The sequence below is a fragment of the Anabrus simplex genome, chromosome 1 (assembly GCF_040414725.1).
Source record: "Anabrus simplex isolate iqAnaSimp1 chromosome 1, ASM4041472v1, whole genome shotgun sequence".
In the NCBI taxonomy this organism is placed as follows: domain Eukaryota; kingdom Metazoa; phylum Arthropoda; class Insecta; order Orthoptera; family Tettigoniidae; genus Anabrus; species Anabrus simplex.
The window spans coordinates 1,013,982,803-1,014,001,011 of record NC_090265.1 but is presented as its reverse complement, the minus strand read 5'-3'; the positions used below and the strand labels follow the sequence as shown (position 1 = coordinate 1,014,001,011).

The window sequence follows — 18,209 nt, the reverse complement described above, 5'->3', positions numbered from 1 at the left end:
TGAGGACAATAAATGTAACAATGTAAATACAGACAAGTTTTGGGAAGAACTAGAGGACATCAATCAGCAAATTCAGAGAGCACCAAACAGTCAACCTAGTTGGTAATTTCAGCGCCCAGTTAGGGAAAGAATGCAAGTTTAGACACATTGTGGGAGAGTACCCAGCCCTCTTACAGACCAACAGGAATGGAGAACGCCTAGTGGGATTCTGTAAGGCTTTCAACTTGGTAATGAAGTCAACAGCCTTCAAGTGACTACCGAGGAAGCAGAAGACTTGGTTATCACCCAACAATCTCTTGAGAGAATTTCAGATAAACCATGTAGCCATCTCAAGGAAGTCACATAGATAAATCCAAAATAGAAGAATATTAAGAGGAGCAAACTTGGACTCTGACCACTATCTCTCAAAAAATAAAAATAAAATTCCTATCTAGGAACACACAGAAAACAAAGTCACTTACTAAGCTTACTAAGTTTGATTTATAGAAACTTGCAACCAGTTTATAGAGAAATTGGAAGCACTGGAATGTAGCAATTGGAATGAACTGAGGGACACCTAGTGAAAGTTTCCACCGAGATTGCTCCATTGCTGAAACAGAACAAGCATGCTTGTTGGACAATACCTGCAAAGAAGCAGTGACACGAAGACAGACAGCCTGGCTAAAGTGAAACTCACAGAAGACACCGTACAATAGGGATAAGTTCATACAGCAAGGGAAATTAACTGTCATAACCATCAGACAAGTAAAGAGTCAGTTCACAAAGGACCAACTGACACAGTTGGATGAAGGCATCAAGAACAACAACTTTAGAAACTTCTACAAAAATCTTTAAACAGAAATCGGCCGCTATAACCCACTCAGCCTCCACTTCAGAGGACCAGATGGGAAGATAGCTTATGATGATACAGACAACGGCCACTCTCTTTGAGAATATCCTTAACTGTGAATCACTTGATTTATTCTTCGTTTATCAAGACAACATCAAGCAACTAAGCTTTCAACCAGTGACCAAAGAAGAAGTGGCAAAAGCTATTCAGTCCTTGAAAACCAACAAAGCATCGGGAGAAGACTCCATAGTAGCCAAACTACGGAAGCAGGCTGGAGATAGGACTGTCAACAATTTGATGGAGATCATTCACAATGTTTGGGAGACTGAAACATTACCTAGTGACTGGACTTCTGCTTTGATTCATCCCCTGCACGATAAAGGAGACTTGACCGATATGAACGGTTATTGAAGAATCTCATTGATACCTGTGACATACAAGATTTTCTCCAAGGCCTTATGAGAAAGAGCTGAACCCCAACTAGAATCACAACTAGGAGAATACCAAGGGGAATTCAGATAATTGTCCTCTTGTACTGAACAAATTCTGAACCTGAAGTCAGTGCTACTTCAGGTAAAAATGCCTGGTAAGAAATATGTCATTGTCTTTGTTGACTTTGAGGAGCCGTATGAGACTCTGTTGACAGAACTACTCTCTTGAAAATCTTGCAGGAACTAGACTAGACCAGAAGACCCATAACCTTATCCAGCAGACTCAGATCAAGAGTGAAGTTCAGAGGAACGCTCTCAGAAAGTTTTAAAACCAAAAGAGGGGTAAGAGAGGGAGACTGCCTTGTGCCCCCCCCCCCTCCCTGCCCCCCCTCCCCCCCCCCCCCTTTAACTGTTCATTGGAAAAGGTAATAAGAGAGTGGCAAAAGGAGTTAGCTAAACAGGGGGTTCCATTTGATATCTCTCTGGGACACAATCGCAATGGACTGAATGGTGATTGCCTGGCATTTACTCGTGACCTTGCACTTCTATCTAATTCAATAGAAACTCCAGTGAAACTACTCAGCATTCTTAAACAAGCAGCAAAGTTAGGGTTACACATTTCAACAGATTTAAGTACCTGGGAGAATGGCTGGAACCCAATCTCTCCAAAACTCGAGTTAATAAGCTAGAACTGGCATACCAACTTACCAAGAACACCTGCAATAAAAACAGTCTTTCCCGTAACGCTAAAATGAAGTACATCCAGACAGTCATCCTCCCTAAAGCCTTATTTGCCTCAGAACATCTAATATTAAACAGGAAGGGACTCGCGGACAAGCTCAAAATCCAGCAGAGAAAAACGTTGAGGAAGATACTAGGACCAGTCAAAGTCCGGCCCTGTGGTTTAGGGGGCAACACATCGACCTGTCACCCAGCAGCCCCAGGTTCGATTCCCGGCCGGGTCAGGTGTTTTTAATTGTAATGATTAATATCCCTGACCTGGGGACTGGGTGTCTGTCATGTCCTTAATCTTCCTTTCCTCACACACAACATTCCACACTACCGCCATTCCAGTCGCACACAGGTTCATACAATATGGTGCCAGTAACGGCAAACGATCCAAGCACCAATCAAAGAAGGGAACGGATACAAAAGGCAACCCAACCATGAGCTCTACATACAAACACTGTGAAAAAATCGCAGACATGCCCAGGAAGAGACGCCTAGTTTTTTTTTTTTTGGCTATTGGCTTTACGTCGCACCGACACAGATAAGTCTTATGGCAACGATGGGTCACGAAAGGGCTAGGACCGGGAAGGAAGCAACTGTGGCCTTAATTAAAGTACAGCCCCAGCATTGTGAAAATGGGAAACCACGGAAAACCATCTTCAGGGCTGCCGATAGTGGGGCTCGAACCCACTATTTCCCGAATACTGGCTGCACTTAAGCGACTGGAGCTATCGAGCTCGGTGCCTTGCGTTTTATGCATCATGCTAGGTTGACCAACCAGCTTCTTGTTTACTGGCAAGAGAGGAAGACCAAGTCACCATGGTTGATGGAAGGAAACAAAGATTTGCAGGAACTGGAAGGTAAAGAAAGAGACTTAAAAGACTGGATATCTCTCAGGAGGTTGCTGAAACAAATGAAGTTCCAGAACAAACCACCAAAAAGGAAAGCAGGTACCCTGTGTTCAAAGGAGATGAAGGAACAACACTGCCAGAGGATGTGCAATTACTGGGTTAACATCAAAACCCACCACAAATGCAGTAATTGAATATTGTGGTCCTTAGTTGGCCTATACAAAATAAAAATAATAATCGCATGGTCGTAGCTACCATGCACAAGCATTTTAAATTGACGCCATCTGGCTACTTGTCAGTTTCAGTGTTCCTTGTACTCTAAGCCTACTAGAATGCAGAGTAAACTAAATTTCTCTTGGGCATCGATGGCTGAGTTATTAAATTAATTTTGTTTGGTTTACAGCATATGTGTCACCAGAACTCTTTTACATGCTGACATATGACATGGAATGTCAAATGGACTTTTTTCTGCTCTTCCAAAAGCTGATTTCCTCTGCCGGGTTTGAACCCACTATCTTGGGATCTGGAGGCCGATACACTACCACTGATCTACAGAGGGATCTTTGCACAAACATCATTTCAGTAATGAATATGCTGTTTTAAATTCTGATACTTTGTTTGTTCTCAGGTGCTGTACTCGCAGACGTTACGTTTACGTCGTGACCGGTTAGATGATCATATATATGTGGATGAATACACCCCAGGAAAGTGTTTGTCAATTTCATATTGGAGGTACGTTAATTTCACGTGTGATAAAGTTATATAAAGAAATAAATTTCACTCATCATGCCTGATATCCTAAGAGTTAATCTGGAGTTGGTTACCATAATACATTCCAATTTACTGTCTGTTGTGCATGAGTGGCATATGGGAAGTTATTTCATGATATTATTAGCTAAAGTCTTCCAGCAGAAATCTGGTATTTACGAAAGTGGGATGCGACAGAGTGGTTAGCACGGCTCTTCAAGCACATTATTAAAGAGGCTCAAACACCAAGTGATTGGCAAACAAGCATCACCATAACTATCTTCAAAAAAGGAGAGCCCAGTTGAATGTGCTGATTACTGGCCGATCCGACTTTTGTATCACGTGATGAAGGTATTCAAACGTGTTCTGATAGAAGGATATGTGAGTTCGACGAGCTTTCCAGAAACCAAGCTCAATTTGTGCAACTGAAGCAATCCATGCTTCACATCGAACAAGCCGATCCATCTAGCTTTCCTGGATCATAAGAAGGCCTTTGATCGCGTACCTCATGACTTCATATGGCAAGCACTGCGAGAGCATGGCATACCAGAATACTGCTGCAGGAGCATCCAGCAACTTTCCCATCACAGTCTGTTTTCACCAAGGTTCAGCACTGTCACCACTCTTGTTCATTCTTGTGATGGACACTGTAACAGTAGACCTGCACTGTCCTTTGCCATGGACGCTTCTCTACGCAGACGATGTCATGTCATGTTGACCCCTAAGACCCAGGTTGATCTGTAAAGTTAAATCCTAGAATGGAACGATCAACTGGCACAATATGGCCTGCGCCTCAATAAAAAGAAGATTGAATATATGACATCATATCCACAAGCAATCGGAACCATTCAGGTAGGCGATGAGGACCTGTTGCGAGTGACAAGATTCAAGTATCTTGGCTCCACGATCGCTGATAATGGCCAATTTGTCCAAGAGGTCAGTGCAAGGATATCCACAGCCTGAATTAAATGGCGAACAACAACCAGAGTCACTTGTGACCAGATAATAGATAATCTCAAATAAAAATTCTATCATACTGTCATCCGACCTGTTTCACTGTATGGTTGCGAATGTTGGCCGACTACGACTGAGACAGACCATAGACAATAAACTTATGGTATTGTAAAGGTGGAATATTGACTTAACCTAAAAGTGAGACAGAGCGTCGACTGGGCGCCATGGAGACTAAGATACTGAGGTGGTCAGCTGGTAATTGTTCATCAGTATGGATCAACATGAAGAGTATTTCATATGGCTAAACTGGATCGCATCTCCAATGAATCCATCAGGGAGATTTGGCATTGCATCAATTCAACACAAAATGAAGAAGAATCGTCTGTGATAATTTGGACCTGTACAAAGGACAGGGGCCAACACTATCGCAAAGACAGGTTTGAAGAGTGTCATTCTCCATCCTGACATGGCCCAGGACAGAACTGAATGGAGACAACGAATCCATATAGCAGACCCTGCCACCAGGAAGAACAACGGCTGAAGAAAAAGATTATTAGCAAAAGTCTATACTTGAAAAAATTGTTTTAATATCATAGTTGTATCAAAATAGTGCAACTAAAATTGGCCTCAAAATATCATTCAAAAAGGGAGAAATTATGCCCCGAACACCATCATTAAAAGAAATAAACAGAAATTATGATAAATTCAGAATTGTCGCCCGATTCTAATATCTCAGAGAAATCATAATAAACAACCTAAGTGAGAAAACTCTATCCAAATAAGAACAAACAAGCTATCTAAAGCACAAAAATTAACCTGAGATATCTACAGAAAAAAATGCCTATCCATAAATGCAAAATTAAACTCTACAACATAGGTATAAAACTAGAAGCTACCTATGCAGTAGAAATACTCTTCCACCTGAACGAACAATCAAAGACTGGCAGACTCCAGAAGATGAAAAAAAAAAAAAAAAAAATCAGGAGAACCTACATCAACAAAATAATACCAGAAATACAGACATGGCTGATAGTGAGCAACAAAGTTGTGTACAGAGAATTGGAACCCCTTACTGATACTGTGTGTAGAGGCTAGGATTCTTTGAACACATAATGAGAATGCATGATTTGAGAATTTTTTTAATAACTGGTACGGTATAATCTTAACTCAAAAAAAAAAAAATACCACAACAGGATGTGGATGGAACAGAGAAATAAGAGACGACCTGAAAGAATTTGGCCTTACCCTACGAGACACCACTGATGAAAAATTAAACACAGTAAACCAGCACATAAACATCTGCTTCACACCCAGAAAAAGAAACTCACAACATGAATATATTCAACACCAAAAAGAGCATGAATATCGAGCACATGAAAAAGTACAGGGAAGACTGCAGGCCTGAACAGTCCCTTTGAAGAGTTTTGGATAATGGACTGACTAAAGCAATACTATGCAGCCGTAAAAGTGAAAGAAGAATCCAATTTTCTTGCCTCATTGGAGTTTTGTAAATGATACCTACGAAGAATGTAATAGCAATTAGTGGCAGACTCGAGAAGATCAAAAGAAAAATTAGGAGAACATGCATCAACAAAAAATTTCAGAAAGACAGACAGTGGCGGATAGTGCCCAACAAAGTCGTGTACAAAGAATTGGAACCCCTTACTGATACTATACGTAGAGACTATTCAGCTAGAGATCAATATTATCACTGTGAAAGTGTACCATTTGCTTTTGCTAGGGGTCGTTATTTTTTGTATGTTATACAGAATATCTGCCTGGATTTAGACCTAAAGTTTATATTCACTAAACAGGAAATTAAGATATACCGTATTTCTCCAAATCCAAGACGACCCTGAAAGCAGGACAATCCCGACTTTTTCCTTCAAAAAAATAAAATCAGGTTTAAAAAGTGCTTTGTGAAATCATAATTTTATTTATAACAAATTTCAAATACTGCTTTTGAAAGTTCAGGGAAATCCTATTTGTGAGCCCACATTCGTATCGCATATCATGTTAGGGTCATTCCTACCTTGTGTTTTTCGTGCACATACCTCACAATTTCATGTTCGACTTCTTTAAAGCGTCCTTGTCGTAGGCCAGTGAATGACTTTCTTGTACTATATGCATTTTTAGACTACCTTTATCTTCACGCCACCACTCAGTGTTCTCCCTAGGACCTTTTTAATGGGCACGCTGCCCTGCCATGTTTAGGCTAATATAACCTAGATATGTGCTAATTTCATTATATTAATGGGTACATATTTGAGTCATTGTGTGCTTCAAATTAACATATAAATACTGTAAAACTGTTAATTTAAACTATAAATTATTATTAGCATAATTGCATGAATTTGCATCGAAGATCAAATGTTTAGCTTGACCACTACATAGTCGCGAACGGGGGTCTGGATTAGTGTGGATTCGCATGCGAGCCCTCTATTCTGCATGACGTCACAAACCCGTATGGCAGTCCACATGTCCCCAGCAACCGAGTGGTAGGCCTAAGTCCTCTGTTACATGATTTGGAAGGAGCAATAGAACACTAGAAGCTCAAAATACTCTCTTATGTCTTGTTCGTGATAACACTAAAATAGTTCAATTTTGCAGTTAATGTTTACCTGTCTAATATTTTTTTTAACGCCCTGAGGGAAATGAATTGAAATTATTTTCATATTGAAGTTTCATAACCTAGATATGTGCTAATTTCATAATATTAATGGGTACATATTTGAGTCATTGTGTGCTTCAAATTAACATGTAAATACTGTAAAACTGTTAAAACTGCCTGGCCACTCATTCTTGCCACCCGGCTGACAAAAATTTCTGGGGAGAACACTGCCACTGAACATTGGCTTTAGTTATGCCATATTTTCTTGTAGCTGCACAGTGTTATTTATTTCCACATGTTTAATAACCATTAATTTAAAATTGACATCATAATATCAAAGAGAACCCGTTGAAAATTTGCCAGATATACCTGTTCCACATGTCTCTACAATATGACGATCTATCACGAAAGTATTCCTCTTGTCTATAAAACTCTTCCTAATCATCGGGTATAACCGGTTGCCGCTAGACACGTCTTGCTTGCCGGCTTCGGTTAGCTTCAGTAGCTAGTGATGTACAGTATCATAAAGACGTGAACGTTGAAGCTCAACAAGTTTTGTACGCCGTGATATGGTATTCCACCGTGCGTTTATCATGCACATACCTCACAATTTCATCTTCGACTTCTGTAAAGCATCCTTGTTGTGGGCCACTGAATGCATTTCTTGTACAGTATGCATTTTTTAAGTTATCTTTAGCATTATGCTAACGCCGAACTTTGGTTTTAGTTATGCTGTATTTTCGTGCGGCTAAACGATTATTCATTATTTCTGCATGTTTAATAACCATCAACTTAAAATTAACATCATAATACGATGAGAATTTTCCAGCAAAACCTGTTCCTCGTGTCTACAATACGACGATCCATCATGAAAATATTTCTGCTGTCTGTAAAACGGTTACTTTTACTAAGCATCAGGTACTGTAGACACGTAATAACTCTGTCACTGAGTAACCGTGATCTTTCTAAGAATTCGAAGAGTCACATTCTTGCTATTCCAATTCCTAATGACATTTCCTGCTCAGCTGGGGCTCAGAAGTGTGGTACATTATGGTCAATCTTGCAGTTTGTTCAAGGGGATAGGACCAATGTTTTGATGTCATTCTGCAGATTTGAGAAATGTTTTTATGGAAGCTAGTAGAACGTTGTTCTGTCTTCACTATTTCACTAGAACCAGTGACGTACATACAATAAAGGAGAGTACAAATGATCAACCTTATATCAATACAAAATATGTTGTTAATACAAGATCACAACATATTTTGTATTGATATAAGGTAGATCATTTTTACTCTCCTTTATTGTATGTTAGTCTGCTTTCAGTATGGACCAGATATGAAGTTTTTGATATTAAACCAGTGACGTTACACAGAGGCACTGTATGATCGACTGCCATGGCTAGCGATGTGTAATAAAAATGCGGACGTTGAAGGTCGAGATTTATGCACGCGCGGAGGGTGGAGGAAAGCAGCGTGGTTACGATGGTAGCTGCTAGTGATGTTCGTTATTGTTACGTCGCAAATGCAAGGCGACCCATAATTTTTCACATGAAATTCTGAGAAAAAAAGCCGTCTTGGATTCCGAGAAAAACAGTATATATTGGTGTGAAATCATACTAAGATATATATCCTACCTCATTCATTTCAATACACCTAATAATGTGCATCTAATTCCCTGTAGGTATGGTACAATACCATGGTTACGCTTGAGTAAGCAAAGGAATAGTACAACACTCTTAAACATGTCTAGTTTATGTGTTAGTTTTCATGTAGATGCAATATTACACCAAAAGAATGTTGTGTACCTAAACAATAGATACCTGAACTGGTATGTTTGTTTACCTAGTCGCTGACTGAAGGCCCATTCGATGTACCTCCGATGTTCCCTGTAGTGTTATGATGTCCGCGACCGAGCTCGATAGCTGCATTTACTTAAGTGCGGCCAGTATCCAGTATTCGGGAGATAGTGGGTTCGAACCCCACTGTTGGCAGCCCTGAAGATGGTTTTCCATGGTTTCCCATTTTCACAGCAGGCAAATGCTGGGGCTGTACCTTAATTAAGGCCACGGACGCTTCCTTCCCACTCCTATCCCATTGTCGCCATAAGACCTATCTGTGTTGGTGCGATGTAAAGCAGATCGAAAAAAAAAAGTGATGTCTGCAGTGTATTTCAAGCATTGCTAGGATGCATACCATTCGGTTCCTACATTTCAGTTCCTTAGTGACAGTTGTCAGTGTGCACATTGTTATTGTGGCTACAAGAATGGAGATATCCATAGAAAAGCATGTTGCAATTGTAGCACTCAGACAAGCCGCTTTATCAGTTCGCCACATTGTGAAACAATGTAGCATGTATATAGGGAGTGTGCAATACACCCTTCACTGCCATACGACAACAGGTCAGAACGAATGAAAAGCTACTGGGCAATTCACAAAGAAATCTTATCAAAGAAGATGGCCAGAAAATGATCAAGTGGTTCAGTGAGGCCGTAAAAGCTGAAGAAGAAAGAAAAGAAAAAAAGTCGCTCATAATAACACAGTGACAGTTCAGTGTGGGAGAAAATGGAATTATTATTATTATTATTATTATTATTATTATTATTATTATTATTATTATTATTATTATTATTATTTCTTTGCCAGTTTACAGAGCACATTGAAACTTGATGACGGTTTTCCTTTCTTCTTCTCCTCCCAAAATCTCTTCATGCACTCACTATGTTGTTTCTTGCATTCTTCCTCCCATTGTTTCCCTGTGGTTCTTTTAGCAGCCTTTTCTGTGAACGTGTGTTTTTCAACCAGAGTTCCAAAAGCCTTGCAATCCCTGATGGTATCTTCTGTGATGTTCATTTCTTTTAAGTCCTGCTTTATTTCCTCTAACCAGCTGATTTTGACCTTCTTTGAATTAATTATACCAAGCAGTTTTTTTGCTTATCTAGTGTCTTCCATTCTACAGATGTGGCCATAGAATTTCGATCGTCTCCTACGTACGGTATTCGCGAACTTATCGCTTGCTTTTGTACAAATCTACAGTTTTTCTTTTGATCCATGTACCATTTACATGAAAGAGGCCATAAATTTTCCTAAGAATTTTTCGTTGTTGTTTGTCAATTTCATCAGTTTTAGAGTTGCCTCCCAGAGATGTGGTTTCTGAGGTGTACAGAGCTTCCAGAAGAACAACAGTCTTGTAATGCCGAAGTTTTGCATTTTGTGACATTATTTTATTGTAGTGATTCCATGTTATTCGGTATGCTTTCAGGAGTTTGGTGGCTCTTTCTAAATTAAGTTTACCTGTCCAATCCGGATGGTACAATGATTTCTCCTGGATATTTGAAGGAAGGGACCTGTATGATTATTCCTTAATTTGTCTGTAGTGGGGATCTTTGGATATTCTGGTGTCCATTAGTCATGATATGAATCTTCTCATATGATATTTGGAGGTCTGTCTTTGATACTATCTCTTGTAACTTCTCTGTGGCATACCTGGTTTCTTCACTAATCTTGGTAAAGATAGCTAGATCATCAGCAAAAGCTAGGCACTTCACGTTAATTCTTTGTCTCCGAGTACCAGTGTTTATACCTTTGATTTATTTTCCCCATTTCCTGATGACTTTGTCCAACACTAAGTTAAAAAGGATCGGGTGGAAGGCCATCTCCTTGTTGAACTCCTGTATGCACTTCAAAAGTCTCTGATAGTTCACCTAGAAACTTCACTTGAGATGTTGTGTGAAGTGAGGATTTTTTTAAATCAGGGAGTTCAGAATCAGAATTTACAGCTGATAACACTTTGTTAGTCGTAGGGGGTTCATTATTTTTAAAAGAAATATGTGCACTTTCTTCCAGATAACAGAACAAACAAATTCATTGCACTCTATGTCCAAAATACTTCTAACACGTGGCCTCTTTTTGCCTGGTGTGGTAACGCGGCTGGTAGTAGAAAATTCCTTCTGTGCACTGTACACATATGGAACAGACACCCCGGTGAACTCGGATGTTAATTTCACGATATCGTCAATTGAACTGTCGGGATATGTTTCCATAAACATATTACATACGTTTAAGAAAATAGTTTTCTCTCCACTTTTCAGAGGTTTCCCCCACTTATGCTTTACACCAGCCATTGACGTGTGATTGAAGTGAACTGACTCAAGGTCGTGCAATCGCATGTGACTTTCCTTGTGGTTGATAACTGCCGTTACAAGATTTAGGGATTTCTGCGAGTGCACGCAGAAAATCTAATCTCGACAGCCCCTCTGTGATTTCAAACCCCACTGGGTTTCATCCAACTTACTGTCAACCTCTGATCGCACCCTCCCTTCCAAAATCCCAGTGAACATCTTACCTGGTATACTTATCAATGAGATACCTCGATAGTTATCGAAATCCTTCCTGTTCACTTGCTTGTAGATAGGTGCAGTTGCTGCTTTTGTCCAAACAGAAGGTACCTTACTACACTCCATGGTAACCTTATTTCTCTCTGAAGCTATTTCATTCCTCCTATTCCATTATATTTCACCATTTCTGGTTTAATTTCATCTATTGCTGCTGCGTTATGACAATGTAGTTTATTTACTTTCCACTTCCTCAAGCGTAATTTCACCAACATCATTGTCCTCCTCCCCATGAGCTCAGTTGCTGGCGACATCACCAGGAAGATTTCCTTTTATGTTGAGATTATTTCTAAATATTTCTTTCACCTGTCCAGTGATTCCCTAGGATCTACTATGAGTTCACCTGATTTACCCAAAACACTATAATATCTGTTTCCTGTTTCCCTCCCTTTATGAGATTCTTTATTCATGTCAAGAACGGTTTACCTGCTGCTTGACCTAGCCTTTCCAGGTTATTACCAAAATCTTCCCACAACTTCTTCTTGGATTCAACAACTCAGCTACTTACAATTCCCCATCTGCTTCAGTCTTTGTTTGGAGCCACTTCTGATACGCCTTCTTTTTATGTTTACAAGCTGCTCTCTCTTCATCACTCCACTAAGATGTTCGCTTTTCCCTATCTTTACACACAGTTGTTCGTAGGCATTCCCTTGCTGTTTCTTCTACAGCATCCCTGTATGCCACCCATTCTCTTTCTATATCCTGAACCTGCTTACTGTCCATTTTTTTGGAACTTCTCGCTAATCATATCCAAGTACTTCTGTCTAATTTCCTCGTCCTGCAGATTTTCTACCCTTATTCGTCTGCAAACAGATGTCACTTTTTCAATCCTATGCCTAGAGATACTTAGTTCACGTACAGATCAGGTAGTAGTCCGTATCATTGAAAAATCTCCAGAGGACCCTCACATTTCTAACAGATTTCCTAAATTAAAGTTGGTTAAGATATAGTCTATTATTGATCTGGTGCCCCTACCTTCCCATATGTAACGTTGAGTAGCGTTTTGCTTGCAGAATGTATTCGTAACTGCTAATCCTATACTATCATAAAAGTCCAATAAATACTTCCCATTCCTATTAGCTTCCATATCATCCCCACATTTACCAATCACTCTTTTGAATCCTTCAGTTCTATTTCCAACTCTCACATTGTAATTGCACATTAGCACTATCCTATCTTTGCTGTTGACTCTGCCTATGATATCACTCAATGCTTTATAAAACTTATCAACTTCATCCACATCTGCACTCTCACATGGTGAATACACTGAGACATTTCTAGTCCGAACTCCTCCAACTGCCAAATCTATGCACATTATTCACTCATTTTCATGCCTAACAGAAACTATGTTGCCTGCAGTAATGTTCCTGTAGAACAGTCCTACCTCACACCCTGTCCTTCCCTTTTTAACACCCTAGTTTCTTTCTTCCATAAGCTGCATTAATATTGATAGCTCCCCATCGTATTGCATTTTGCTCACCAAGTTGTTTCCAAGGAGTCTCTCGCTTGTCAAATGGGAGTGGGAATCTGTTGCTCCCATAGGTCCGAGGCTTGCTTTAAGCATTCTGAGCGTGCTCGGAGAAAATTCTGTAAATCAGGATGCTACCCTTACTTACACATAGTCGCAGTGAGGATCTCTCCTCCAACAGGTTAGAGATCACTGGTGGATTGTATAGTCTTAGCCATCTGAACACAAGGAGGGCCATGATTCAGAATATGCCCAAGATGCCCACTCTCAGTCCATAGCAACTGGTATCCTGACTCTCAGGACCACTTACTAGGCCACTCAGCCATTGCCCATTGTTCATGAACTAGGATGTGACTACAGTAATCCTTACCACGAACCATCCTACACCACAAACCAATGGTAATAAAAGTCTTGGTGCTAATGTATGCCAACGATTGCCGATAGACCATACTGAACAAGTGGTGGAATTCCATTGGTATTTTAGATTCACAATTAAATTCACTGAATGTTATCTCCCTCTATTTTTTGAACTTAGAAATTGCTAAAAGGAAAAAAAGGTGGAAAATTAGATCTGTGTAGAAAAGCAGTTTATAGACAGCTATATGACAGGGCATTCTGTCATACAGCTTCCAAATGTTGTCCTGAGGCACATTCAACCATTCATCCTTCAATTGCATACGTAAATTGCCCATTGTTTGTGCAGGTGTAGACAACAAAACAGATACTGGCTAAACATATCCCAAATGTGTTCAATTGGTGATAGATCTGGTGACTTTGCAAACCAAGGAATGATGTACACTCCTCAAAGACCCTGTTGGGTGATGCAAGCTGTGTGGGTATGAGCATTATCTTGCTTCAAAATGGCATTTGGTAAACTACACAAAAATGACAGAAATAGGTCCACAGAACCTTATTGACATATCACTGTGCTGCCTCCTTGCCTTCAAACAAACATGAGAGGTGATTGGAAGTTGTAGTTGATGGGTCCTCAAACTATTGTTGTATTGTCTTCTGTGGCACCAAACCTGACGTGACCATTATCTGCATTAAAACTGAAATGGGACTTATCAGAGAAAACAGTTCATGACCATTTCTGCATCCATTGACTATGTATCACACAATGCACTGGATCAAAGGCATATACCACAGAGCACACCAAGCCTATAGTCCAAACTCATTCAACTGGCCGTGGAAGGTTGCTGTTGTGATCAGCAAATGCAGTGCAGTTCCCACAGACTGCAGACCTCTCTTGATGAAGCACCACTGTCTGCTGCTGCACGTCCTTCTGGGTAGATCGAATCCAGGATCCTTCACTTTTACAGAAGGCATACCATGGATGCTGAAGGAGACGTTGAGTTCCAGTTTAGGGTCTGCTGGTTCATAAGGTTGAAGTTCTCGAGAAGATTATCTCTGTAGTGTGTGTGGTAGAACCAGTCTGCGTGACTTGTCACCTGCATGTACCCACATCTGCATATGCTTAAGTGTGGTGATTGCATGGCTAGTATTCAACTATTCATCTGCATTCTGACAATATGACCCCCATTCTGATGGTTGTAAGTGTTGATATTCAACTGTAGGACAGCATTCTGCACATTATCATTATTAATGTGTAAGAAATTTGCTCACCTGGAACATTGGAATTAGAAAGGCATTTTTGAACACTTTCGCCTGGAGCATGGAATTTTATGGAAGTGAAACATGGATGCTAATTAGTTCAAAAAAGAATGGAAGCCTTTGAAATGTGGTGCTACAGAAGAATGCTGAAGGTGAGATGGGTACATTGGATCACAAATGAAGAAGTACTGAATTAAATTGGTGAGTGGAGAATTATTTGGCAAAATTTGACCAGGAGAAGAGATAGAATCATAGGACACATCTTAAGACACCCAAAACTTGCTCAGTTAGTTTTTGAGGGAAGTGTAAGGAGTAAAAATGGCAGGGATATTCCAGGGAATGAATATGCCAAACAGATTAGAGTAGATGTAAGATGTAGTAGTTACGTAGAAATGAAAAGGTTAGCACAGGATAGGGTGACATGGATTGCTGCATCAAAACCAGTCCATGGACTGATGACCCAAACAACAACTTGGCGTACAATAAAGCATTAGTTGTACAAGAACAACATGGATACACAAATTCACAAATTAACGTCCAAGCTCCTTAGATACTCCATTGAGTCAGGTGTTATGTGCACAAAATCCCTGAGGTTGCCATTTTAAGCTCTCAAAGAACACTTGAAAAATGTAAGCAGTAGTCTGTCTCTCTGCACTACAATCACACGCAGGAGGTTCTAACTTCCTCCACTTGAATAGTGCGTCAGCTCAGACACCATTTCCACTCTGAATTCTGTTTAGCCTAGTCCACGTCCGTCTGGGTAGATCAACTCCAGGATCCTTCTCTATTACAGATGGCATACTATGGAATTCTGAAGCAGACGTTGAGTTCCAGTTCAGGGTCCATTTTTTCGTAAGGTCTAAGGTCTCGATACTGTTAGTCTCTGAACTGGGCACAAATACCGTATTTACGCAAATAATCCCTGCACCCTAATTTTAGGGAAAAAATTAAATGAACTAAAATTCCTGCCATCAAAAGCATAATGTAGGCATAAACAAGCATTCAATATCACTCCATGAGGTCAACGTGGTCTTAACGCAAATATGAACATGTAAATCTACAGATATAGCTGCTTTGCCTGAGATGATAAAAAGACGTTATCACTGCTATGAAATATATTTGCCTTGAAAATTACCTTGTAGGATTACTTACGTGACAAATATTTAATTAATCAAAACTTGCAATATTCTCAATTTGCTGTAGATGGGAAGATTCATTGTCTCTTGCATCACTAGAGTCCTCTCCTAAACGACTCGCAAATTCATCACACTCGACATCTAGAACACTTCTCACATGCGGTCTCTTTACTTGGATAGGAACACGACCAGTGGTGGATAATTCTTTTTGTGCAATGTAAACACTTGAAACAGACATGCCAGCGAATTCAGATGTTAGTTTTGCAATACAATAAAACCTTCTTAATTCAAAGGCTTAGGAACGCAAAAAACGGATTTCGAATTACGTGATTTTGAATTAACTGACAACTTGTAATTAAGAAATGCCAACCCTCGCCACATCACAAATTATTCTACTACCCATTACTGCTGTGGCGTAATGGGTCAGTATGAGGGCCGTTGAACGCTTGAGGCGAGCAAATATTGTTTCACTGGTGGAAACTTGTTAAACCACTGAAAGGCATATGCCCGACACCTCAATAAACTGTGACGACACCAAGAGAAATTAGTATATCTGGCTTAGCTTTATCCAATCGACAGAGGCAGCGGAAGCTTAGCGGGCTAACCGAGAGGGCTGTCCGTGGTAGGTACCGAATTCAAAAAAAAAAAGAAAGAAGAACCAAGGAGTGAGAGGACAGAGGATACATACATCAAACCAAATACAAGAGTGAAGAATCAATTTAAAACAAGTTATATTTTAAGCATAAATGACTAGAACAGGTAATATATAAATCAGTTGAAGGATAGGAAATACAAACATATGATAAGGGCTCAGCCCACTTGACGACCAGAATCCAATCAAGACAAATAATGATTAAGAATTCTTGGGGATACCAGTTATAATATTCAGCTAAAGCTGAAGACCCGTATTCAAAAGAGAAAACACAATTAGTACCTAATAGATTACACAACTTCCAATAAAAAGGGGGGGATTAGTACGCTTCACCATACCAATTAAAGGCCACTCTCACAATCTTTATTTGAAACCTCAAAGAGGGAAAGAGAGCTAAAACACATCGGGAGGAAAGAGAATTACATTACTCAATATCGGAATAAAGGAAAGAAAAAGGGGACAGAGTGAGTACGAAAAGAAAGAAAGGAAGAGAGAGGGGGGGGGAATCCTTCCAGGCTGCTTAAACACTACTACTTCGATGATGTAAGCGACCACTCGGGCCTGTAGAAAATGTCCAAAAGGGTGCAACACTTCTATCATTCGTCCATGCACAATTAGTCTTTTAAAGTTATGTAATTGATTAAGATTTTCAGTCAGAAGGACTCTTTTACAATGGAGACTGAGAAGCCACAAAATGATAATCATTCAAAGTTCAATTCTTGATTAAAAGAACGAAGGACCACAACAACTTATAAAAACTTTGCTCACCCAGTCTGCTGAAGCATGATGCAGCTATTCACAAATTAAAAGGAAATAAAACATCGGTACGGGCCAGCCGCCAGCATACAGTTCGCTCTCTCCTCTTGAGTTAATGTGCACTAAATGTTTGACCGTCGAAACGAAGGAATGGCTTGCTTATATACGAAGTGAAGAGATTTGAGAAGTTACTGGACGAAGATCACGTAGGTGTGACGTCACAGCCAGGCAGCAAGAGCAGTGCCAGAGAACAAGCCAGTTAGTAAACAGCTGGGCGACCATACAGTAGAATGCAACAGATGGCATAAGGTAAGATGTCGTAGAACGGTCGTAACACTGCATGCAATTGACATTGATTCACAGTTTAAAACTTTCAGATGCCATGAAAAAACTATTTCCAACATGTATCCAATAAGGTGCGTATACAGTAATCATTTATGCTAGCTCCCCTCTGCAAGTGGGGATTATTGGATTACTGTGTTGTATGAATTTTAGATGCCCTGCACTCGCACGGAAAGTATCCGATACCCTTAAAACAACATGGCTTATCAAACTTTCTTATGACGAGGGGAGGAAGGCTTTCGCTTCCATCTGCATTGCAACACAGTACAGTACCACAAGTCCGTTTAAGCTCGGCATAAAAAAAATGCAGTTTCATCGGCATTGAGAATATTGTTGTGTGCGTACGAATTGATTATAATTATTAGCCACGCTTTTTCGCCAACTTTCAGCATTGCCAGTGTTTGCGGATTCTGCTTCTCCGCACACTGCCTGCTACGTGATATTGTAGTGTTCCTTAAAACACTGAATACAAAAGAATTAAGATTTCACTCGAACTTCAACTATGAAACACAGTGTAGACAGACTGAAGTGAGTGAATCTGTATGTTCCGGAAGACATGTTCTATCGTGACATGGAGAAATTTTTATTTACTCCGTAAAATACTATTTTTTAATGTAGGGGTAGTTTAGAATTAAAAGTCTGAATTGTTTTACGTTTAAATATGACATATGGGGAGTTTTCTTCCATCTGCAGTCTACA

At 39.9% G+C, this 18,209-nt stretch overlaps 1 protein-coding gene across 1 annotated transcript in view; it reads left to right on the top strand.

Annotated features, from left to right (window-relative positions):
• MED14 (mediator complex subunit 14) overlaps positions 1–18,209 on the top strand; it is a 286,657-nt gene that overhangs the window by 68,562 nt on the left and 199,886 nt on the right. The window contains exon 8 of the mRNA XM_068225329.1: positions 3,469–3,572. Coding sequence (XP_068081430.1) covers positions 3,469–3,572 — 104 coding nt within the window. The remainder of the gene's footprint in view (positions 1–3,468; positions 3,573–18,209) is intronic.